We start from the raw sequence: 23,979 nt of genomic DNA, 5'->3' as shown, positions 1-23,979 counted from the left end.
TACATCATCTTTCATTCTAGTAGGTATCATTTCAGAATAGTGTATTATCATAATGTAAATGTACGTCAGGTAAACTTAATCATGATTTGTCAGTAGTCGCTCTATATGGGATCAAATACTGCTGCTCTGTACTTCTTAAAATCATGTAGCTCGAGAGGACCGTGACTCCATGTTCTTACCTGCTTTACATAAGACATGCTACTCTCCGCTCCGTAGTATACTCTGTCCTTCTCTCAGAGATATATATCCGCTGCAACTCCACGACCAACACAGCTCAACCTTGAAATACTGCAAATAACGAGTTGAACATCCTCCTTCAATTTCATACGATATAATAAAAAGGTAAAAAGGCTAACAGCCACAGATTTGCACACCGGCGCTGAAAAGTGAAGGTCTTATAAGGCTGTGCAGAAACGACGGAGACACGACCACCTAGATGGAAGGGAAAAGAATCTGGGAAGTCCGGATAGTGGATACGGGATACATGGCAATACTACAGACAGAATAACACCAACTTCATCTCAGACTATCTCAAGCGCAGTGGACCGAATCGGGAATTTGATATTCACGTAACGTTACGACATTAGATAAACAGCTTTGATCGGACCGAGGCTGAACCGAGGGGTATGGGGAGAAGGTAAGCAGGATATTCGAGCAGTCCTCTGGTCGGAATGCGGAGGAGCGGTTGGATGCGATATGATGATAGAGAGAACGAGGACTCGTAGAGTGGTGGTAAAAAAAGAGAAAAAAAAACATTTCAAGACTCATATCACACAAAAGCGCCATGCCATTTGTTTTCCTTTAAATGAAGAAAAAGAAAGCTTCGTTTTCCTTTTTTGTTTCTCTCTCATTCTTTGCTCTTTTTCCTTGGGAGAGAAAAAAGAGGAATAGCATTTTACTGCTTCCCGATCCCAGGTATCAAATATCTTCCAGGTTTCCCCTGATCATTGTCCCGGACAGAGAATCAAACCACCGAGCCAGACCTGAGAGACACAAAACAAACATGGCCGACCTGATTCCCGTTGGCTATTGGATTTCCCCCCAGTTCAACCTCCGCACCGCCAAAAAAAGTCAGATGGCTTTTTTTGTTTACTCCTGCTGCTCCTCGCCGGCCAGAGCGTTACGCTTGGCCTCGATACGCTCCTGTCGTCTCTCACGGAGGGCCTTGTTCTTGGCACGCTTGGCGTCCATCTCCTCCTTGAGCAGGCGCTCACGCGCTCTCTCAGCCTTGGCCTTCTGGATCTGTAAGGGTTAAAAAGCAATTTGTCAGCCTCTTTATCTCTATTCGCCGCGTATTCGCCATCCTTGCATCCCACTGAAAACGACAGGAATCGAGAGGAAGACTTACGTGCTCAATCAGAGCGCGCTTGTGCTTGAAAGTGTTACCCTTGCTCAGGTGGTACAGCTCGTGGTAAAGGTGCTTGTCGATCTTGCCGGCGGCACGGTAGCGGACGAGGAGGCGGCGGAGAACACGCATGCGGCGCATCCAGAGGAGCTGGCTGTAATAGGCAGGCATCCATCAGTAAAGACTCTTTGCTTCATTCTGTCCCCCAGACGACTGGCAGGGAGTGTGGCAACCGATCGATGATCCTCCTCAACCGTAGACAGAGGCAGAGTGTGCATACCTGGGCATACGAGCGTCCTTGGTACCCTTACGCTTACCCAGACCGCGGTGTCTGCCGATTCTGCGGGCAGCGTTGAGCTCACGGGCACGGGCGCGGGAGTGCATGGTAACGGGCTTGCGGATGATGAGGCCATCGCTGACGAGCTTGCGGATGGTCTGGCGGGAGTTGGCGTTGGAGATCTCAGTCATCTCATTGGGATCGAGCCAAATCTTGCGCTTGCCGCAGCCCACCACGGAGGCGGCGAGGCGCTTCTGGGTGCGAAGGTTGACCCTGTAAAGTGAAAAACCACACGGTCAGCCTTTCTGATGTTCAGAATCGGTCGAGGAAAAAGTCCCCAAGCAGAGAGAAATTTTCCGAAAATGGGACATTTCCACGCGCTGGTCGAGGGAAAAAATTCCATCAAGTGACAGTATTTCCCCATGAAAGGACAATATCAGATTCTGAAGATGGAACTCACATCTTGAAGTCGGCGTATCGACGGTCGTTGGCGGATGATGTTCGTTGCACTCGTCGACGGGTAGAATTCCCAGGTGAGGAGTTTGAGATACGGGCGGTTGATTAGCTAAGCGACTGTGCTGCTAAGCGAGAGGGTCCACCTTAGGGTTTGTGCCCCGGACGCTTGTCCCGACCGGGGAAGCGGATTGAGCCTCAACGTCTCGCAGCCTATGATATGATGATATCTGACTGGAAAGTTATTTGGATCATGCTACTTCTGGATTACATTGAAAAGACATGAGAGGCTTATTCGGATTATTGACTTTTCCTCGAATCTCGTTGTATTCTCATGTCATGTACCGGGTCTCCGTACCAATCACGTGACATTCATTGGCTTGGGAAGAGGGACAAGTTCTTAAGCGAGCGTTCAACGTAACGAAAGGAAATCATCGTTCATATCATATGCTGCTTTTGTAATATAGTCTGCTCTATACTATACACTCGAATGCGGAGGGTATAGATCTCGCTCATGCCAACGCTGGGAGAATGTAAACCACGCTCAACTACTCATCGGCAAATGAGCCTTCCCCTAGATCGACCTTTCCGACGCTCCACAGTTCCTTCTCATCCTCAGCTTCGTCATTGGACAAACCCAGTCCTCCCTGTCCACCTTCGGCCTCTTTGCGTTCTCTAGCCTGGCTGGCGAGACGTAGCGCAACTCGCTTGAAGTAGTCTGACATGCTCCGCTTAGGACCTGGGGGAAGTTCCGCCCCTGGTCCAGCCATATACTTGTCGAAGACAGCACTTTCAGATTCCTCAACAGAGAAGAGTGACAGGAACGCAGCTTCAGCAGCGAGCTTGACGGGAATGATCACATCACGAACGCAGCCGAAAATCGGTGGCGCAAGAAGAGCCAGATGAGGTCGGGTCAGTTCGGGGTGGAGTCGGCTCACCGTTCGCAAGACCACCAAAGTGAGACGGCGAACATCAGGAGGCACGCCCGCCTGTATGCAGGGCGCTAGTGCCTCGAAGATGGCCTTGTTTGTCTCGAAATTGCGACTCTCATCCTCGATCAAAAGGAACTTCCCGGCTGCGAGGACGCTGTTCTCGGCAATGAAAGGCTGTCACAGAAATCAGGACCGCGAAGTGCTGAAAGGCCAGTGTGTAACTTACATCCTTGTTCGAAACTCCCTGACAAATGATCGATAGGGTCTCGGCAGCGTAATTCTCAGTCAGAGACGACGGCGAGTCAACCAGCAAGGCGTTCAGGCCCAGAATGGATGCATGTGTCATATGGCTTGTGAGCACACGGTTCCTTGAATTACCATGTCAGCATTGTTCCCGAAGTTGAAAGGCATCGCAGGATAGACTTACTTGATCAGTGGGCTGGCGGTAGATGGGGGAAGGACCTTCACCAGCGCACCAAGCAATTTGGCATTCGTAATAGCAACGCCATCTACCGAATAGTTAGATTTGCGACGGTGATCTTGTCGGGCTTAAATCTCAACCTACCAGTCTGATCGCTGGCATCATCGTCAATGAGTGCAAGGATAGCATTCTTCGAAGCCTCGCTCATATTCGTGCCAGCCTTGCCGACGACTTCTTGTAGTGCCTTCATCATCGCATTCTTGACGCCCATATCATCTGTCTTTGTACCCGTAATCAATTCTGGTCAAAGATTAGTATCAAGGCTACCATCAAATTATCACGTAAACTAATTGACCTACCTGCAATGAGAGGATCTACCCTTGGCGTCAAGGTAATCAAGATTCCAAGACCCTTGGCAGCCCTGTTGCGCAGTGTCTCGCTGGTAGAATCGGCTAGACCTCGCGCAAACGTACGTTGCAGTTGTGGCAAGAATGGCTTGACTGCCATCGGGATCTTCTCAAGGAGCTTGTTAAGTGTGAAGAAGATGGCACCTAGTCCTGGTCAGTCTTGTGAACGATACAGAAAGCAAGCCTCATATCAACCTACATTTGATATCCACTGAACGTTCAGAAACCACTCTGATCAAAGGACCAGTGATTTGAGTAACGAAAAGCTTCAGAGAGTTTGCATTGGTACGGTCGATGATATCGCCAATGGCCAGAGCCGCCTGCGTACGCTGTTCCACATTGCCGTTGAGGAGACCCTGCAAGAAGATTGGTAAAATGGCAGTGATACCCTTCGGCAAGCTGAAACCTGGCAGATCGGCTCCGGGCACACCCACTTGTCGCAGCACCTGGCGGGTTGGAATAGTGAGGACTTCCATTTCCTCCTTGCGCATGTGAGACGTGAGCCCACTGAGTGCTGTCCAAGCTGCCTTGACAACTTCCTTGTCGCTGTCGTCGAAGGAGATAAGCAGGACACGAATCAGATCCTGGTAGTATCTGGAGTAGTCGATCTCGGCTTCCGAGAAGAACTTGCTCAGATGGAGCGCAGCGGTGGCGCGGCGTCTGTGGTCATCGTGTTTCAGAAGACTCATCATGACGTTCATCACGACGTTCAGACCGTCGAATTCATCCACAGATACCAAGACGGCGTCAAAGGCGCTGTTCAATTCTTCCCGATGCTCCTCGTCCGTAGTTGAAAGGATGTTGTCCATCAAGGAGTTGAGAATCGCAGGTAATCTGCGCGTCAAGGCCGAACCGGCTACCTCAGCCAAGGAAGCGATGGCTCTAGCATTAAAGGCAGAGATGGGCGAAGTGATCAGCGTCGGGATCAAGTTGGGTAGAATGATGTTAGCCCTTGTTTGCTCGGTAAGGAGCGTCAGTAGTGCTGACAGTGCTTGCTCAGCATCCTCGTTGTTTCTCAGAAGCATCAGGAGATGGGGCAAGACCTGATCAACAGCCTTCTTGCCAAGAATCTGCTGCAGTGCATCGAAGGCTTCTGCTGCTGCTTCACGGACGTCTTCGTCGCTATCGACAAGGGCAACCCGAACGGTCGAAATGAGGATCTTTTCGTAGTCTTCCAGGGCTTCAGGAGACGCAGAGGTAATTAGCTCTCTCAGGGCAATGCAGATACCTTGCTTGACATCCACATCAGGTGACGTGCGGAGGCCTTCCTCGAGAGATGGCAGCAAAGTAGCGAGCACAGACTCGCCAGCCTTCTTGATAAGGTCTCCAAGCGCATTGCTGGCAATAACCTTGTGCTCCATATTTGATGAACCAAGGCGCCGAATGATAAACTGCGACAAAGTAGGCACCATCTCCTTCAGCGTTCTTGGTGAAGCGACAAGTGACTTCCAAACACCCATCGCTGCGCTCTTGACAAGACCAGAAGTATCGCAGCGACAAATGAACAGAGCGGACAGGACCTTGTTTCTCCTCTCCTCGCCGAGAACCTCGAGCAACGACTGTCCGGCTTGAGCAGCCTCTTCCTCTTCCTCCTCCGCATCTGCCTTGGCTGTGATACCCGTGATGCTGAAGAGGAGGTCACCCACCAGTTCAACAGAGCTCAATCTGATACGGTAGCTATCGTCTGCAAGACCGCGTTCAAGTTCAGGAAGAAGCAAGTCGATAGCCTTGGAAGAGAAGTTCTTGACCAGCAGACGACCGGCCTTGAGAGACGTCTCCCGAATGGAGTCGATGTCATCTGCCAATCCTGCGAGAATGGGAGGAATGATCTTACTAAGATATGGCGCAAAGCTGTTTCCAAAGCAGGCAGGCAGGAAGATAAAGAGCGTCATGAAGCCTTCCCGAACAGCCGGCTTGGAGCTTGAGACGTTCTGCAAGATTGTTGGCAGTGTCTCTTCCAGTCTGGTTGTTCCCAGACCCGCCAGAACCTCCGAAAGAGCCTGTGCGGATCCCAAACGATCGCCAGCGCCAGTTTCCGACTTGAGCGTAGACATGAGGTTGGGAATGAGATCGGGTAGTGCATCCTCTCCAAGCTTCTCAATAAGTGAGCCGAGAGCTTTGGACGCGGTGGCACGAGTAGTAGGCACTGGATCGACAATGGCCAACTGCAGTCCAGAAACGATAATGGGCAGGTGAGAGATAAGATCCTTCCGCTCCGTAAGGTGAGCCAAGCTGCCAATGATCTGTGCAGACTTCCTCTTGGTATTTGATCTGTCGCCAAGACCGCGCTCAAGGATACGGACAACAAGCGCCAAAGAGGGAGCGTCCAAATAATGAACGAAAGAGACCTTGATCAGTGCATCCAGAGCCTCGTCTGTGTATTTGGTCGGATCACTCAGCGCCTTGAGGAGGACATTGACCAAGCCCTTCACCTCGGGGTTGCTGATGACCTCACCGAATCGCTGCAGACTGCGATTTGCAGCGTTGCGCACCTCCTTGTGAGTATCATTGAGCACCACGGTAAGTGGAGGGATGATGTCGGGCAGGCTTGCTGCCAATTGCTGGGGGTCGAGATAAGCCATTGCTCCAAGGAGATCGCAGGCTCCCTTTTGACTGCGCCATTGCGTATCGTCAAGACCATCGAGGAGAGTAGGGAGTATCTTCTTCACGCCATAGGAGCTGAGATTGGAGAAGCATGCCTTTGCTGCGTCGAGGCAAGCATCGCGAACGTCGATGCTGGGATCACCGAAACCGGCAAGGAGCTGCGGCACGATCTGAATGACATATGGTTCAAAGGTGCGCCCGAGGATGGTGGCGAAGAGTTCGAACGCTAACAGCGCACCCAGTCGCTGATGTGCCTCTTTCTTATTCTCAGTTGCGTCCTTCAAGTGAGACATGACCTGGTACTCCCGCAGAGTGAAGATGCCCCTTCCACGAACGATACCAGCCAGACCGTAGGCCGCGCCACGCTGGGTAGCATAATTCTTGGTCTGCAACAGTTGATCCAGCATTTCTTGCACATACTCTCCGCTCTTTGGCCCGCAGAGACGAATGAGTGGCGGAAGGCATCCGGAGACGGCAGATTGCACAGTTTCCGACGGGGTCGGGAGTGTCGCCAGAAGTCGCTTGATGACTGTTTGCAACCGCGGATCGTCCGACTTGAGATGCTGAGCCAGAGAACCGTAGAGAACAACCACTGCTTCATTGAGAAGATCGGATGTCTCGCTTCCTTTGTCTGAAGTTTCCAGAGTGGTTTCAAGTATTTCCATCAACTCCTCAACCCGCTGCTGACCGCGCGAGGCGACGACGGATCTGCCGCTGTCAGCCATTTGGGACCTCACCACAGAGTTTCTGTCGATCAAGGGGCCTCTTTCAATAAGAAACCGAAGGAATGAAACAATCTGATCGCCTTCGAAACTATTTGTCATCGCACCAAAAGCGAGCGCAATGCCACTGCGGCATTCCCAGTAGTCGGTCGGATCCACCTTGAGCGGCATTCCGTACTTGTCCTTCGCGGGCTGTTTGGGCTTCACTTCCTCCTCATACATCGACTGTAATTGCTGGACAATGTCACCGAAAACGGATGGACTGAGCTCCACTGCATGGCCCAAGGCGCGGGCAGCAGCGCCTCGGAGTTGGGAATCCTTGGAAGAGAGGTATGGAATGATTTTCCCGTAGGAAGTCTCATCAACCTCGAGGGCATTTTCTTCCCAGATATTTTCAGCAATTTCAACGTTCTCCTCCACCTGATCGTGACAGCCCAACCAGATGTGCTCAGAGAAGTCCAGGTCAGTCAGATCAATTTCAGACTCGATAACCTGGAGCACCGAGGTTCGGACGGATGTATCTGGAATGATGGTGCCTTGTAGAAGAACATTGAGCTCCTCATTGGTGATGTTGGACGAAATGCATCTGCAAAAATCAAAAAGAGTATCCTTGATCAACTTGTAGTGCTGGGTAAACTTCTGCATGGCAGCAAGCAGGTGATTCAGGACCTCAACGCGTGGAAGACGGTTATCAGTGACTGTGCATGAAGTGTTAGCGATTCTCAGCCGAAATTATGCTCCTTGAGCGATGCCAGAACTCACATGAGCCGGAGTGAAATGACAGGAACTCCAGCGCAAGAAGCAGCTGCTCTCCTTCTTCTTCCCCTTTGACTTCTTCGATGCCATTGCGGCTCAGAACCATGAATATCAAGGGAAGGATATATGCCAAGGACGTCATGTCGAATGGGCGCTGTTCAGAAGCAAAACGAAGGCGATAAAGAATTCTTGTAACAAGCCCTGGCAAATAGTCAATAGATGCCCGAACTGCTAATAATATGTGAAAACTCACCACCAAGTGGCTCGGCTTCCATCTCAGGCGCCAGGTGGGACCTGCCAATTGCTCGCAGCGTCGCAACACCAACAAAGGGGCGAAGGGGGCCCAGGCGCGACGAGACTTTCTCAGCGCATTTCACGTACGCTTTGGAAACGACGTCACCGGCGAACAAGCCCACGCCGGCTCGGGCCAGAGACAGCAACGAGCTTATAGCCGGGTTGATCCATCCATCAGCATCAACGGCTGGCCCGCTCGCAAGCCCCTGAATAATGCCGGCGCCTCTTTCGACTCTCTTCACTTCCTGTAGGACCTCCTCACGGATCTTAGATTCCTTTGCAAGTTGAGCTTTGACCTTCGCTTGTTCATCCGCGGTAAGCTTCTTCTGTGTTTGACCTTTCTTCTGAGCTAATTGTGCCCGCAGCTCTTCTTCCCATTTGAGGGTGTCGTAGTCTTTGGTGTTCTTGTCGAATGCTGGCTGCTTCGACTTGGTGTTGAGGACATCAACGAACATGGTCCCCTCTGGGGTGCGGGCGATGGCTACATCGGTTGGTGTGAACCTGGAAAGACGCGAAGCATCCAAATCGTCTCTGATCTGCTGAATTAGGCGAGGGACCATAGTGTCTGGTGCGACGAACGCCAGGTCCCCTGCAGCATTCCAGATAGCTGCATCAATCCCAGGGACTTTCGATTGGATGGGATCCTGCGCCAAGTTAGCATCTTGTTTTCTATCCCGGATTAACACCTGAAGACCAACCTCCTGCACCTGCGTCAATTGCTTCATAAAATCATCCGGATATTCACGAACAAGATCACCAGGATCTGTACCTGTCCTTAAGCACAGTGCGATCCATGAAACGTTGGGAATCAGTTCTGGCCTGCAAAGTACATGAAGCTGAATGAGTTGACGCTTCAGATCAGAGCGAATCTTATCAGACTGTATTTCAGCAGCAGAAGGACAGATGGCCTTCGCGACGAGGTGAAGGAGCTTCTCACTCGCCGGCCCTGCAGACGATGCAGCAGACTCTTTCTCTGCCGTTCTCAAGGCGAGAATCCACGTCCACAGAGCTTCAGTGACCACGCGACCCATCAGTTCCGACCTTCGCAGATAAATTCCCGTAAGTGCGTGAGCAGCTTCCTCACGCAAATTTGTGCGAAGACCGGGAGCTGTGGTAGCGTAAATGAATGCCTGAGCCCATGCAACCTTGGCTGCATGTTCGGTGCTCTCAAACTTGGATCCGGACGAGACAGCCACAAGCGCGCGAACCATCCACTGGATCTCTGCTGAAGACGTCAATTTGGTATAAGCCTTATGGTTCAGGAGAAAAGAAGGCTTTGGGCTGAGGAGCATCGACTGTGCCACAGTGGTTTCCCAGTCCGCCTTATCTACGCCCTGGGCTGCAGATACTCTTTCGTAGAGGGCAAGGTATACAAATGCTGCGGACAAAGAGCCATTCTGAGCTGAAGGTAGAGGATTTGAAGTTACTTCCTTGAACAAATCCTTCATCTTGTCGAGGAACTTGGTGACAAATGGTCCGACCTCGGAGGTACCCAGTGTTGGCGCCTCAATACGCCAGAAGACGTCCCCAACAATCAGTTGCCAGAGCTTCCGGAATGGGATTCGCTTATCTGCAATTCCTTTGACGACGGCATTGATGACATCGTCACTAACTTTCACCCTGGATTGAAGGAGGAAAGTGAGGTGCTTGCAGAGAGCCATGATTTCTTGTTCCAATGCTACTTCGTTAGATTCCCGCGAGAAGACAGGAGCAAGCCCTTGCACTATGTCTTTGGAGACGCTCTCACTAGGCAGGATAGCACAGACCGCCTGAGCATACACGGCACGATGCTCTGGGCTCGTGATCTTCTGGGTCTTGAGGGGTCCGATGATCTCACCAGCGATCTTGACAAGCCAGTTCTCATTTTTAGACTTTGAGAGGATGGACTCAAGAGACTGCACAGCACCTTGCCTGATAGTCGCATTGTTTGATTTCATGCTGGAGAGAAGGTGCTTCAAGAGCCGAGAGAAAAGAATCTCAGACAGGTCGAAGTCTTCCGGTAGGGAAGTGCATAGTGAAGGCACCAATCCACCCAATACCACCTCTGGTGCACGCAAGAGCGATTTCTCAAGAGGAGGTACTAGCTCCGATGTGAAGTCCTCATAGGTAATAAAAGAGGCGAAGAAGTCAGACAAGCCACTTGCGATGTGGTTCGGCACTGCAGCTTTTGAGCCAATCAATTCTTTGACGTAGTATGCGAGAATCAATTTCTTCTCTTGTTCCAGGACGGCCTTGTTGTTCGGTAAGCGAGCACATACACCAGAAACGACACCGAGGAAGGGCGCATTCTTCTGCCCCGCCGCCGAGTCACCAGTCAGCCGAGCGACTGACTGGCGAACAGCATCCTCGCCCCAATTGTCTGACGAGAAAACGGCGCGTAGAGCACGTCTGGTAACAGTAAGGGCAGACTGCTTCACTGTAGGTCTGGGACGAGCGGCAAGACAGGTTTCGAGAGCCTTTGCATCCACAGCGACGATGTCCAGTATGATCGAGAGAGGAGTGTCCGGGTCCTTTTTCAATATCTGCAGCAGAAGGCAGCACCATTCTAGCAGGACAAACGCGGAAGATGGAGCCAACCCGGGTTTAGAAGCCTCTGTGAGCAGTTTTTGTTTGAGGTATTTCAGATCTTCGGGCGGAACGGGCGCCTTGAGTATCGTACGCAGACATTGCTGGACGGCTTGTCGAGAAGGGCGATCGACGTATAGCGGATAGGTTGTAAAAAGGAGTCCTAGAAGAGACTGACGGATTTCTTGTGGTAATTCAAAGCCTAAAAGTCCAAAAAAGAACAGAGCGCGTGAGCAATGTCCATGCTGAATGGCTCACTCGGAGGGGTGAGCAACAACCAACTTACCAATTTTATCGCGGAGCTCCTGGAGAGCACGAGTCCTGCGAGTAGTCGAACTCGAAAAGAGAGCGTCTCGCAGGCTCTCCAGGTCCCCTGATTTCACCTGTTCCCAAGGAAAGTCGTCCATATTATGTGGACTGGAGCATGTCGGCGTTCGCTAGAAGCCTTCCCGCAATGCTGTCATAAGAGTTTTCGACGTTGTGGGGGAGGACCTCCGTCAAACCGCAGCCGACATCATCGGCCCTCTCTCGCGTCCATGGAGACTTTTTCAACATTCAACGCTCGCATTCACACTTTAAACCCCCTACGGGCCCAAAAACCTCCGTCAATATCTCGAGTCCAATTTTCGTGCGGCTCGTGGGGTTGAAACGGTCTTAATTGCGTCTCGTTCGGGAACCCTCTGAGCGAGGCGGACCTTGGTCTTTCTTGAGTCATGCCCTCCAACAACAAACGAAAGAAGAAACCGGCCTCCAATCCTGCTCGGGGTTTCGCGACCGTTTCCGTACCCTCGAAACCAAAGTCGGTAGACTCGACGACCCCTGCATCGACCGTTGATTCCCGATCAGTCACTGAGAGTGACCGGCCAACCCCCGCAGAACCGAGCCAGCCACCGTCCGAGAAGCGAGTGCCTTCCTCCCTACAGAACTACTCGCCGGAGGAGCTTGAGAAACATTTGGAGAACGCAGAGTTGCAGCTGCTGGTTGAAAAGCTTGCTGCCAAATGCAAGAACGATGCCGCCCGCCAAGTCACAAAGCTCGAAAATGAGCGGAGGGTCCTGCGGCAACAGGCCGTCTCTCTGAGTCTTTTGGAGTGGCTTCCTAAAGAAGCGCATGAATTAATTCTCAGCCTTGCCGAAGCGGAAGAACGCGAAATCAGCCCTCCGTCTAGCATGAAGAAGTCGAGCTCTGAGGAAGAGCTGTACATGAAACTTTGGACATTGCGGGAGACGCTCATGAAACTTGGGTTCCCCGAAGTGAAAGTCGAGGAGGTATTGAAACATGTGCTGCTGTACTTGCCCGGTACATCTACAAGTTCTAATAGAGATGTGGTCCCGAACCTGGATGAGTCTTTGGACTGGCTTGCCATGCACTGCCTTCCCGCTGAACTACCATCTTATACACAGTCGAGCGCTCAAACACGCAATGAGTCGGAACGACTCGTTTCTTTTATATCCGGTAAAATTTAAGCTGTGACCATCTACGGAGTGTAAGAGGCTAACGCCCAATAGAGAACCAGCCGACAGAATCCTCGCCGTCAAAGGCAACGAATGTTGACAGCAAGCCGAAGAAGTCGAGGAATGTAAAGATGGTCACTCCTGTGGCCTCAAGTCCTTACGACTCTGATAGCTCTCTTGACCCTGACACGTTGCTTCCAAAATTCCTGGAATTGCAAACGAAGCTGTACGACCTGCGACCAGAACTGTTTGATCAGCCAAAGAAGGGCAAAAAATCTGGTCGTGAGCAGGCAAATGTCACCATAGAGGACCCACAGGTTGCGAGACTCCAGCGTAAACTTGCAAGCATTGAGAATGACGTGTTGTTTGACCGTGATGAGGCCGAGTACCGGTGGAGGGAGAAGCTTGATGACCTAAGGAGGGAAGCAGCATTTTCCAGACGTGTTGCTCGCGACGAAGGAAATTGTGCGCCTGTGGAACCGGAGGTCAGGAAGCCGGATGAGACATCGACTGAGGCGGAGAGTAGCGCCGGACTCATGGACGACAAGGGAGATACAGCAGATCTTCTTGGAGATATGTTCGAGACTGAAGAGCCAATTTTGGAGACTGGTATCATTACAGAAGAGCTCAAAAAAGCCTCTATCACGATGCGTGACTTCGGTAAATGGACCGGGCTTAGTCCTCGACGGGTCCTGGAAGAGACGTGCAAGTCCAGGTATGAACCTGTAGGCGCTCCTTTTGTGGTAGACCAGAAACTCATGGTGCTTTAGGGATACCGGATGTACGGTTACTTACAAAGATTTTTCACCCTCATCACATACGAATCGAAAGGCCGTTGAAGTCAGGTGGTCGAAACCTCAAGACGTGCCTTTTCCCTTGGAAGTGGATATGGTCACACATAAATCGAACTCTTACGCGACATATGTATCAATGGAGTCGGTCGCTACATCCACATCTCAACAGGCAGAGGCTTTTGTGTCTACGATAGCTCTTTTCATTCTATTCCCACAAAACTCGAAAGAAGGAAAAGCCTATCTGCGACTGCCGGCCGTTTGGCGGGATCTGTGGACTGAGTTGGCAGATGTCAAAAAGCTTCAGGAGGAGGAAGTTGACAAAAAGGTTGTCAAGCGCCTGAGGACGCTGATCCAAGAGAATCAGGGTACCTTTGAAGACGATGTTGTACTGTCGGATAATTTCCGGCGGAGGAATGGCGCAGCTGGCAAAGCGGAGTCTCCCGGGAGGGTCGGCGCGAGGGTCCAGGAGTCTGATGAGCAGTTGAAGAGAATATGGGCGGAGAAATCCTCCACACCATCCTTCCAACACATGGTTCAGGGACGGATGAACCTACCGATCTGGGACTTCAAGGACGAAATTCTCAACACGCTCGACACTCATCGTGCCGTTATCATCTGCAGTGAGACGGGAAGCGGAAAAAGCACACAAATACCTTCGTTCATCCTTGAGCATGAGTTGAAACAAGGTCATCCTTGCAAGATCTATGTGACGGAACCTAGGAGGATCTCTGCTATATCCCTGGCGCGCAGAGTCAGTGAGGAGCTTGGGGAGAGTAAAGCAGACGTTGGGACGGCCCGTTCTCTGATTGGTTTTGCTGTTAGGTTGGAAAGCAAGGTCAGCCATTCCACGAGACTGGTATTTGCGTATGTATCATGCCCCGACTTTCAGAAGTCATACTGATCTGATGCAGTACAACCGGAGTGGTAGTACGGATGCTGGAGCGTCCCGACGACTTTCAGGACATTTCTCATATTGTACTTGACGAGGTTCATGAGCGGACCATTGACAGCGATTTCCTTCTGATTGTGCTTCGGCGACTGATGCAGAAACGGCCAGACTTGAAGTTGATACTGATGTCGGCCACTCTCGAGGCTCAACGTTTCTCTTCATACCTCGGTGGTGTTCCTGTGCTGAATATACCTGGACGGACCTTTCCTGTCGAGATGAAGTTCTTGGAGGATGCAATCGAGCTGGCCAACTACCGCCTACTGGAAAACGAGGCGAATACTGTGTTAGATGACGATGTGGACGACACGCCGTCAGAGAACGGGGAAGGCGACACAGCTGGCGGCCTGCTAGCCACTCTTGAAGGATATTCCAAGCAAACTCGCGAAACAGTGCTCAGTTTCGACGAGTACCGCCTCGACTACCAGCTCATCAAAAAATTGCTAGTGAAACTGGCGTCGGCACCGGAGATGGCACCCTACAGCAGAGCCATCCTGGTGTTTATGCCTGGCATGGCGGAAATTCGTCGTCTGAATGATGAGATTCTCTCGGATCCAATCTTCCAAACAGGCTGGATTGTACATGCACTTCACTCTTCCATTGCCAGCGAAGACCAAGAAAAGGCCTTTGTTGTGCCCCCCGAGGGCATGAGAAAAATTGTCATTGCTACAAACATTGCAGAAACAGGTATGTTTGCAACGCTGCCACGGTTACCAGATGCTGACTTCCCAGGTATCACCATCCCGGATATCACAGCAGTCATCGACGCTGGCAAGGAAAAGACGATGCGGTGGGTATCATGCGACGGTTTTATGCAAGATCCTGCTGACACATTTTAGGTTTGACGAGAGACGACAACTTTCAAGGCTCGTGGAGGCCTTTATCTCGCGTGCTAATGCAAAGCAACGCCGAGGAAGAGCTGGACGGGTGCAGAGCGGTATCTGTTTCCACTTGTTCACCAAGCATCGACATGATAAACTGGTATGTCCAAATTCCTGTCGCTAGTCCTTTGATACTAACAACCACACAGCTCGCAGAGCAACAGACGCCGGAGATGCTTCGGCTATCCCTACAAGATCTTGTACTGCGTGTCAAGATCTGTAAACTCGGCGAAGTGGAACAGACTCTCCTTGAGGCATTGGATCCACCATCGTCCAAGAACATACGTCGTGCGATTGACTCGCTGAAGGAAGTCAAAGCTCTCACCAACTCGGAGAGCTTGACACCTCTGGGCATGCAGCTTGCCAAATTGCCCCTGGATGTCTTCCTCGGAAAGTTGATCATCCATGGCGTGTTCTTCAAGTGCCTGGACGCTTGCATTAGCATTGCCGCCATTCTCTCATCCAAATCACCATTTGTCAACACTATGGGATCAAACAACCAGAAAGATCTTGCGAGGCTCTCATTCAAGAAGGGTAGGTAACTTATTGATAAAGCGAGGTCTATGCTAATATTAGTCCAGGAGATTCCGACCTCCTGACCGTGTACAATGCGTACTGCGCCTGGAAGCGCACGAGAAGTACGCCCGGGGCTAACGAGTATGCCTTTTGCCGGAAGAACTTTCTCAGTTCGCAGACACTTTTGAACATCGAAGACATCAAAATGCAGCTCATAGTCTCCCTTGCAGATGCAGGGCTTCTAACCTTGGATCCAACAGAAAAGACTTTGCTGAACAGGTATTTTCACACCTATCTTACATCTACCTTGACTCACACAACGCAGAGCCCGATCCGGCGGCCGCCAACGGCAATTCTTCACCATCCCCGAGGATTACGACACAAACAGCAGCAACGACGTCGTCGTCAACTCGGTTATCGCCTGGAGCTTTTACCCGAAACTGCTCACCCGCGAAGGCAAGGGCTGGCGCAACGTCGCCAACAACCAGTCCGTCACCCTGCACCCGACCTCCGTCAACAAGCACGCCGACGCCTCCCTGAAATGGCTCTCCTACTACCACATCATGCAGGCCCGCAACCGGAACTACAACGCCTTTGAGACAAACGCCGTCGACGACTTTGCCATTGCGCTGCTGTGCGGAGAGGCCGAATTCAAGGTCCGTAGCCACTACCACCTCTCTACACCTTTGCAAAGGTGCGAGTTTCTGACTGACTGGCTGCAGATGTACGCTGGCGTTGTCTCCATCGACGCGAACCGCATCCGCTTCGCGGTCCGCGACTGGAAGGCCATGCTCGCGCTGAAGATCCTCAATGCGCGCATACGGGAGATCCTCGCGGGCACGGTCCGCGACCCGCAGAAGGTACTGTCGTATAAACAGCAGCAATGGGTCGGGATCTGGCAGCAGATTTTCTCGCAGGCGGGGAAACGGATGGCCGAGAAGCGGTGATCACGATCACTTATGTGCTAGTAAAGAAACGGTTATGGACTTACGATTACAAGCTGGGCTGGCTAGACTAGAATAAAAGTTTTTGCAATGACGTCAATAGGACAGAAGTTTCTAAACGGCACGCAACTATGACAGAAAACTATCCCCATACATCCTCCTGCCACTTTTTTTTCCTCTTGATCGCCTTGCTCCACTCGTTCAGTTCGGTCTCGCTCCACCCCCTGGCCGCTCGCATCGCCTCCCCAACCGTCTTTTCCACCTCGCGGGCCATCCCCGCCCGGCCGCAGATGTACACATTCGCGCCCTCGTCGATCAGCCGGATTACCTCGGCGGCATGCTCGGCTATTCGATCCTGCACGTAGACTTTCTGGCCGCCGACGACCCGCGAGAACGCAGTGATGACGCGCAGCTTACCGCCAAGAGCAGCCTGCATCTCGTCCAGTTCGTCCTTGTAGATAAAATCCTCTGTCGGAGCCCTGCACCCGAAAAACAGGATCATCTCGCCGATTTCCTTGCCGAGGAGGCCCAGCTGGCGGCGCTCGGCGATGAAGGCGCGGAATGGGGCCAGTCCCGTGCCTGCGGCGACCATGACGAGCGGGCATTTGCCCAGGAGCGGGAGTTTGAAGCGGCTGCGGCGGAGGTGGGCGTGAATTTTGCCGCCAGTCAGGCTGGCGTTGGGCCCGGAGAGCGGGTAGGTGAGGCCGTGGTGGTGGGCGGACGAGGCGAGGGAGGCGGAGAGGGCGAGGAGGTAGTTGGATGTGAGGCCGTGGATGGATTGGCTTGGGTTCGCCGGGAGTGGGGCGGAGGAGACAAGGACGGTGATGGATGGTTTGCGCGGGGCGAGGACGCTGCTGGAGGAGATGGAGTAGTAGCGGGGTTGGATTGGGGTGAGCGTCTCGATAAGATAGGAGAGTGGGAGGGCGGTCCAGGGGACAGCCGGGCAGGCGAGCTGCAGAAGCCGGCCAAGGGTGAGGTGAGTGTGGCTGAGGAAGCTGGCGTAGGCGGTCTTGTCCTGCCCGAGCTGGAGAAGAAAGTCCTTGGCTGCTGGAGTGGGGGCGAACTGAGCCAGTCCGAGGAGGGTGTCGCGGTTGACGGGGGCACAGATCTCTAGGTAGTAGCGGAAGAGGGCAATGGGGGTAGTGGGAGTCGGCACTTTCACTTTACTTGCTGGGTCGAGCGATGTGATGCTGATGGGTACCTCGTGGCGCGACGGAGGAAGTCCAAGAGCGTTGACGAGGATGTCCACTTCGGCATCTGGATTGCCCGGCCAGACGGCCAGATGATCACCAGTCTTGTATGTAAACTCGGGTTGACTGCTGAGATCGAGCTCGATGTGGAGACAGTGACGGTCAGAGGAGGTAAAGAGTTCCCTAGTGCTGCTGATGTCGACTGCCCGTACGGGAGAGCATTGGGCAGAGGATTTGAACGAGTCGCGGCGGTTGTCCGGTTCTCCGTGGTGAAGGTCGATGGGCTCGAGCGACTCGTCTTCCTGGACGGACAGCGTTGGCATATACTTGACCTCACCTTCCTGAAAACCCAGCTGCTGTTTGAACGTGGTGAACAAATCCTCCTTCCAACTCATGAAATCTTCCTGCGTTGTGCCCTCAGCATCGTTGGCCTTGCCGACGGGCATCAACGAGTCAGCCCCAAACCGATCCAGAGCCTCCACGACGACGTCAACGACGCGATTGTAGAACTTGTAGTTGCTGTTACCCAGGCCGAACGCAACGTAGCGGAGGTTGGACAGTGAGACGTTCTGCGTCTTGTGAATCCAATCCCAGAACTCGGCGGTGTTGTCGCTGGGGTCACCCTCGCCGTACGTCGAGAGAATGAAGATCGCCAGTTTGGAGTCTGGGATCATACCAACAGAGTCCGGATCATAATCGGACAAGTCGGCTGTCATTGCCTCCTGGCCGAACCGCAGCGAGACCTCGCGAGCCAGCCGGTGTGCAAAACCTTCGGCCGTGCCGGACTGAGAGCCCCAAAAGACGACTATGTTCTTGCCCGTCTCGTCCATTTTCTGGGCAATGTTGCGGGTCTGCTTATTGGCATTGGCGCCAGCCGCGCCTCCATTCTTCAGTTGCGGCCGTTCGTACACAAGATGGAGATAAGGATCGGGCTGGTCCCAGAGAATGCCTCGGGAGACATAGGTTCCCCCAATGATGCTGAGGACAGTCAACGCGGCATAGTCGGCGACACTTGCAGGGGTGATTACTTTGAAGAGATCCCGAAGAATCTCGGGGTGCGAGCTCCACTGATAGAAGAGCGACATATTGAGTGTAGACAGTCACTTGTCAGTGGTCTTCTGGAAGACAGCCAGGGGAGCCCAGATATATGGACATCATTTTGCCACAGCGTGTCCAGCATATGCTCAGCAAAGCAGAACCATCCATCTACCCATGGGGTAACTTTCCCTCACAACTCTATCTCTCGTAAATCGCGGGAATATACAATGACTATGACCCAGCTGACAGACCGTTGTCTTCATCTTGCCGATGGCGATCCAACAACCAAGTATCGGCCTTTGACGACATTGCAGCGGGGCACAACCAATAGACCAACAGGGCAGAAATCTGCGTCCGTGTCCACGTAGGAAAGATGCTGTCGCAGTAAGGTTGGCGGTATCAGAAACAGTAGTTCTGTTCTGTGCCTGTCTTGACGCAGTCAATCCCCAATCCCCAAACGGAAACATTCCCCGCGGGGAAAACTCCCCTTGTGGGCTACTACGCCTCAGGCATCGATTCCCGGTTCCCAGCTTCAGACTCGGCCTCAACACCAGAAACAGAACTAGAACCAGATTGAACCTGCGACTCCGCTGCTACCACCTTACTTCCCTTTTTTGGGCGTCCGGACCTCTCCGCATCCTCTACGTACTCCATCTTGACCCGCGGGTTCGTTGCGGGATCGAATCCCCGCTCTTTGGCGCGGCGAATGATGTTTCGGACGCTGCGGAGGGGGATGTCCAGCCCTGCTGCTATGGCTTTGGGTTCGACGCCGAATGCTGAGAGGGAGAGGACTTGGATACGGAGTTCGATTGGATGGAAGCCCATTTTCTTTATTGTGAGGTAATTCGTGGACGACGGGATGAGATGGTTGACACTGAACAAGTTGACAGTGGAAGAAAATGTGTGGGAGTTATCCTTTTTCAGACTAGTGGGGTTGCACTACTATGCACAGTATCACGGTGCAGGATACTCAGGCTATGTAGGCTGAATCACGGTGCTAATGCAAAGAACAATGGATTCATGCTATATCATATCCCGTTGCCTCCTCCACACCTTCACAGGCATATCGCCCAATATCAAATTCATCGTCTCCAACCGCTTCAACTCCCACCCAGGATGAGGCAAGGCAAAGTCATACCGATGCACCAACGAGGCAATCGCTTTGGTCTGCTCCAGGTAAGAGATATTCCGCCCGATACAGGACCGCGCCCCCGCAGAGAAGGCCACAAAGTACGGCTGCAGCGCCTTGCCTTCCTCGCCCAGCCACCGCTCAGGGATGTACCGGTCCGCCTGCGGGAAGACCGACTCGTCGCGGTGGGCGACCAGCGCCGAGATGCTCACCGAGATGTTGCCCGGCACCCACTGGCCCAGGATCTCCATGCCTTCGGACGGAGTCTGGCGCGGGAGGCCGTGGGAGGTGGGCGGGAAGATGCGGAGGGATTCGTCGAGGCAGGCACGGAGGTAGGGGAGGTGCTTGACTTTATCGTAGGGGGCGATGATTTCGTCGTCGTCCAAAACGGCGTCGACTTCTTCGCGGAGTTTGGCCAGACAGCGCGGATTCTTAAGGAGCTGGTACATGACGTTAGCGATGGCGATGGCGGTCGTCACGCTGCCGGCGTTCATCATGATGTTGACCTCGGCGACGATCTCTCCCCATTCCAGGTTGTTCGGGTGTCCGTTCTTGTCCTCCATGAGCGCCTGGAAGAAATCGTCTAGTTTCTCGCCGGCCTCGTAGCGGCGGAGGCGTTCGGATGAGCGCCGCCACACGATGTTGTCCCAGTTGTCTGACGAGCGTTGCATCCGCCCGAAGGATGGAATGATGTTTACTAGCTTGTTGAGCACGGGGTACCACTCGTAGTTCCACAAGATCAGCGACTGTTTGCGCGCAGTCGGATACAGCGCCTCGCGGAGGTGGACCTCGTACGTTGTCCCGTCTTTCCTCTCGGCAGTGCACACGTCGCTGCCGCTGTCCAGGAAGCCCAGCTTCTCCGAGAGACCAATGTCGGCAATGGCGTCGAGAGTAAAGTAGTTGGTCCAGGCGCGAAAGTCCACGGTCAGATCCGCCGGATCTGGCGCCGCTTTGCCCTCCGCCACGGCTGGTGAGGGAGGCTTCGTGCAGACCCGGTCAAAGTGCGCGATCAGCCGCTCGAGCTTGTCGCTGACTTTGTACTCCCACGTCTCCAGGTTCTTGAGCGCATACGCCGAGGAAAGCACCTTGCGCTTGCGCTTGCGCGCGTGGTCGGGCTTGTCGACCACATCCGCGAGATGGTAGTGTGTGCCTGCCGTGACGATGTACGACGGGTCTTTGGTACACTTGGTATTGTGCCCGTAGATGTCCTTGATGGCGCGGACGTCCCCGTACGACAGCGTGTTGGGGCCGGTGCGGAGGACGGGATGCTTCCGGTGTAGCTTCATGAGCTCCATGGAACGGAAGCCTCGGGATGCGAGCACCATGAAAGGAATGGCAGACATGCCTGAGAAGGGGTGGAAGTTGGGATATCTCCGGAGGCCTAACTAGTCAGTATTGTCATTAGAATCAGACCACCACAGGTTTACTCACCTTTAGGATCCCGGATGTACTCCACAAATGGATAGGCAATGAAATAGACGAAGAGGAGAAGACCCAGTATGCATGCATACGGGGCAACTGTGAAGAGTGACCACATCGCGACTGTGCTCAACAAAAGTATAGAGTCTAGTGGTTGGGAGATCAATTCATGACCAGAGAGAGGCTCTTATATCTTAAAGACAAGAGGAAGACCTTTGAGTAGGGAACCGAAGATGGAGGGCCGTTGAACTGTACATGGCAAATGACGGTTCTAAGCCCAAATCACTGACATGTCATCAGCAAATCGTTCATGTTCCTCAGTTCGTCAGTTGTTGTACATGCATATGCGGGGAATACTTCCTCTTCGGACTACCACCACGATATACTTCGGAGCAACCAAGGAACAAGGAACGAGTAAACGTCCCCGCGCGGTCGATCAGAATAGTGTCCATTACCCCGCGATAGAGCTGCCACTTCTAGCAGTAGTAAGCTAGGATCGGTTATTGTTTCCATGAAAAGGACTCAATCCCGCAAGCCACGCCGGTATTTGATGTCGATAGCCGGCTCTTCGCCCTAATGAATGCACTGAAGTATGGAGTCTGGGGAATCAGTGCGGGGAAATCTGGGGGCCCTTATTTGGTGTTGCGTAGAGTCCGTTTGGCTACATGAAGAATACTCCGTTTGTTGACAAGGTTTGGCTTGACGATTGGATGCATCTAGTATAAATGCTGTGATCTCACTGTTCGGCAACAAGGAGTGAATTGACTCCTTAATATTATTCAGCTCTATGCCAGTGTGCCAGTATAGCGACGAACATCATATCAATTCGCAATGGATTTCGACACCGACTCGATGAAGCTGTCACTGGATGGCAAAGCGGAAGCCGTCCATCAAGAGCATCTGGGCGACGAGAATCCAGACGACTCGATCGAGATGACCGACCCGGGAAAGGCTGTCTGGCTGATTGCTTGTACGGTGTCCATGGGAGGATTCCTGTTCGGTTAGTATCCACACATATTCACGGAGCATTCAATTAACGCACGTAGGGTACGATACGGGCGTCATCTCTGCTGTATTGGTCAGCCTGGGAACAGACCTAGGCAAAAGCCTCTCGTCTAGCGAGCAGGAGCTGATCACCTCCATCACCTCCGGAGGCGCGCTGATCGGTGCAGTACTAGCCGGTCTAACCTCTGACAAGTACGGACGCAAGCTCGGCATCTACGTGGGCTGTGCGCTCTTTGTCGTGGGCACCGTGATCCAGGCGGCTGCGTATTCCATAGCCCAGATGACGGTAGGACGGCTCATCGTCGGGTTTGGCGTAGGCAACGCTGCCATGATCATCCCTCTGTATATTGGCGAGATGGCACCTGCTCGATTCCGCGGCCGGCTGATCGTCTTTGACAATCTCTGTGTGGCATTTGGCCAGCTTGTGTCGTACGCACTCGGCGCTGCGTTTACCGATGTAGCCCATGGCTGGAGGTACATGGTCGGTATCGGGGCGCTTCCTGCCCTGATGCTGGGCGCCGCCATGCCATGGTGCCCCGAGACTCCCCGTCAATTGATCTCGCATAGTCGCGGTGAGGAGGCACGGCACGTGCTGAAACGGATCTTCCCACAAGCCACTGATCAGCAGGTGGATGCGAAAGCGCGGTTGATCCAGCATTCCATCGAGGAAGCGGCGGTGTCAGTCTCGGAGAGGAGCCTGTGGTGGCAGATGAAGCAGCTCTTCACGGTGCGCGAGAACGTGCGCGCTCTTGTCACGGCCTGCATGGTCATGGCCATATCCCAGCTGGGCGGGTTCAACACGCTCATGTACTATTCCGCCACGCTCTTCTCGATGGTAGGCTTCAACAAACCCACCGCCGTGTCGATGGTGGTCGGCGCGACGAACTTTCTGTTCGGCTTCGCCAATTTTGCGTCCATCGACCGTTTTGGCAGACGGGTGGTCCTCTTGATCACCGTCCTCGGAATGGTAGCTTCCCCGTCCTTCTGCTCAGTCAAGATAATCGTTCAACGGCTAACGTTCCGCAGTCACTCTCTCTAGTAGTCGCCGCCATCGCCTTCCACTGGATCCCCGTCAACCACGACCTCACCGTGGTGCAAACGCAAGAAATGAACTGGGCCAGTATCCTCCTCCTCGTAACCATTATCATCTACGTAGCCTTTTTTGCCGCCGGCGTTGCCCCAATCGCATGGGTTGGCACGGAGTTCCTGCCGCTGGAAGTCCGCGCTCTCGGCACGATGATGAACACGGTGACCTGCTGGGGATGCAACATTATCATCTCGTCGACGTTTCTGTCGATGATGAAGGCCATGACGCCGAGCGGGGCGTTTGGGTTCTATGCCGGTATTTGCTTTGTCGGCTGGGTGTTTGTCTTTTTCTGTTATGCGGAGGTGCATAATATGCCGCTGGAGTCGGTGCGGGAGGTCTATAGACACGGCTTTGGGGTCAAGTATGCCAAACAGTTGCAGAGGGAGCGGGAGCTTCGGGAAAGGCAGAGGCCGGTGGATGTCTAGTTTTGAGCATGCCGTTAAATGCTCATTGTTAGCCATTGAGATAAACCAAGTGACATCAGATACTGACTGCCTGTAACCACACTCTACATCTGAACTATATGTATAGTTGTTGTCTGTATAGCTCTGAAGCTTCATAGCTGATACATTCAGATATCCATCCGAAAGCTCAAATGTCAGTGTCAGTATATAGGATACAAAGTTGAAGTCCAAATAAACTCACATATACGCCTACGCATCTATGCACTGGTCAACGCGCAGTGTACAAGTTGATCAAGTCCATATCCCTGTCTTTATCTGATGTACAGTACTCTGCACTATAAGAAATGCACGCCCTCCTTGTTCTGTTCATATAAGACCATCGCAGCTCAGAACAGG

At 52.9% G+C, this 23,979-nt stretch overlaps 5 protein-coding genes across 5 annotated transcripts; 2 read left to right on the top strand and 3 right to left on the bottom strand.

Moving 5' to 3' along the window:
• Positions 1-1,089: 1,089 nt before the first annotated feature.
• Aud_000797 (translational activator of GCN4) lies at positions 1,090-11,183 on the bottom strand (the record flags this gene model as incomplete). The annotated part of the gene is made up of 13 exons (XM_043286301.1): positions 1,090-1,242; positions 1,349-1,499; positions 1,626-1,895; positions 2,628-3,181; positions 3,234-3,375; positions 3,435-3,516; positions 3,573-3,728; positions 3,788-3,979; positions 4,035-7,859; positions 7,924-8,118; positions 8,171-8,855; positions 8,910-10,978; positions 11,063-11,183. The coding sequence occupies 13 exons, from the start codon at positions 11,181-11,183 to the stop codon at positions 1,090-1,092; spliced, it is 8,595 nt and encodes a 2,864-aa protein (XP_043142236.1).
• A 306-nt stretch (positions 11,184-11,489) lies between these two features.
• On the top strand, positions 11,490-16,314 carry Aud_000796 (putative ATP dependent RNA helicase; the record flags this gene model as incomplete). Its single annotated transcript, XM_043286300.1, has 9 exons — positions 11,490-12,231; positions 12,285-12,945; positions 13,001-13,888; positions 13,936-14,657; positions 14,703-14,760; positions 14,810-14,951; positions 15,001-15,385; positions 15,433-15,646; positions 15,693-16,314. 9 exons carry the CDS (start codon positions 11,490-11,492, stop codon positions 16,312-16,314), a joined length of 4,434 nt encoding a protein of 1,477 aa, XP_043142235.1.
• Positions 16,315-16,453: 139 nt separating this feature from the next.
• Positions 16,454-18,586, bottom strand: Aud_000795 (NADPH--cytochrome P450 reductase; the record flags this gene model as incomplete). The annotated part of the gene is made up of 1 exon (XM_043286299.1): positions 16,454-18,586. One exon carries the CDS (start codon positions 18,584-18,586, stop codon positions 16,454-16,456), a length of 2,133 nt encoding a protein of 710 aa, XP_043142234.1.
• Positions 18,587-19,562: 976 nt separating this feature from the next.
• Positions 19,563-21,205, bottom strand: Aud_000794 (cytochrome P450; the record flags this gene model as incomplete). The annotated part of the gene is made up of 2 exons (XM_043286298.1): positions 19,563-21,049; positions 21,100-21,205. The coding sequence occupies 2 exons, from the start codon at positions 21,203-21,205 to the stop codon at positions 19,563-19,565; spliced, it is 1,593 nt and encodes a 530-aa protein (XP_043142233.1).
• A 713-nt stretch (positions 21,206-21,918) lies between these two features.
• Positions 21,919-23,604, top strand: Aud_000793 (myo-inositol transporter; the record flags this gene model as incomplete). The annotated part of the gene is made up of 3 exons (XM_043286297.1): positions 21,919-22,087; positions 22,134-23,059; positions 23,119-23,604. The coding sequence occupies 3 exons, from the start codon at positions 21,919-21,921 to the stop codon at positions 23,602-23,604; spliced, it is 1,581 nt and encodes a 526-aa protein (XP_043142232.1).
• Positions 23,605-23,979: the final 375 nt, after the last annotated feature.

Source organism: Aspergillus udagawae (genome assembly GCF_001078395.1).
Source record: "Aspergillus udagawae IFM 46973 DNA, scaffold_1, whole genome shotgun sequence".
In the NCBI taxonomy this organism is placed as follows: domain Eukaryota; kingdom Fungi; phylum Ascomycota; class Eurotiomycetes; order Eurotiales; family Aspergillaceae; genus Aspergillus; species Aspergillus udagawae.
Note: the sequence above shows the minus strand (reverse complement) of the source record. Positions and strands in the feature narration are given on the sequence as shown.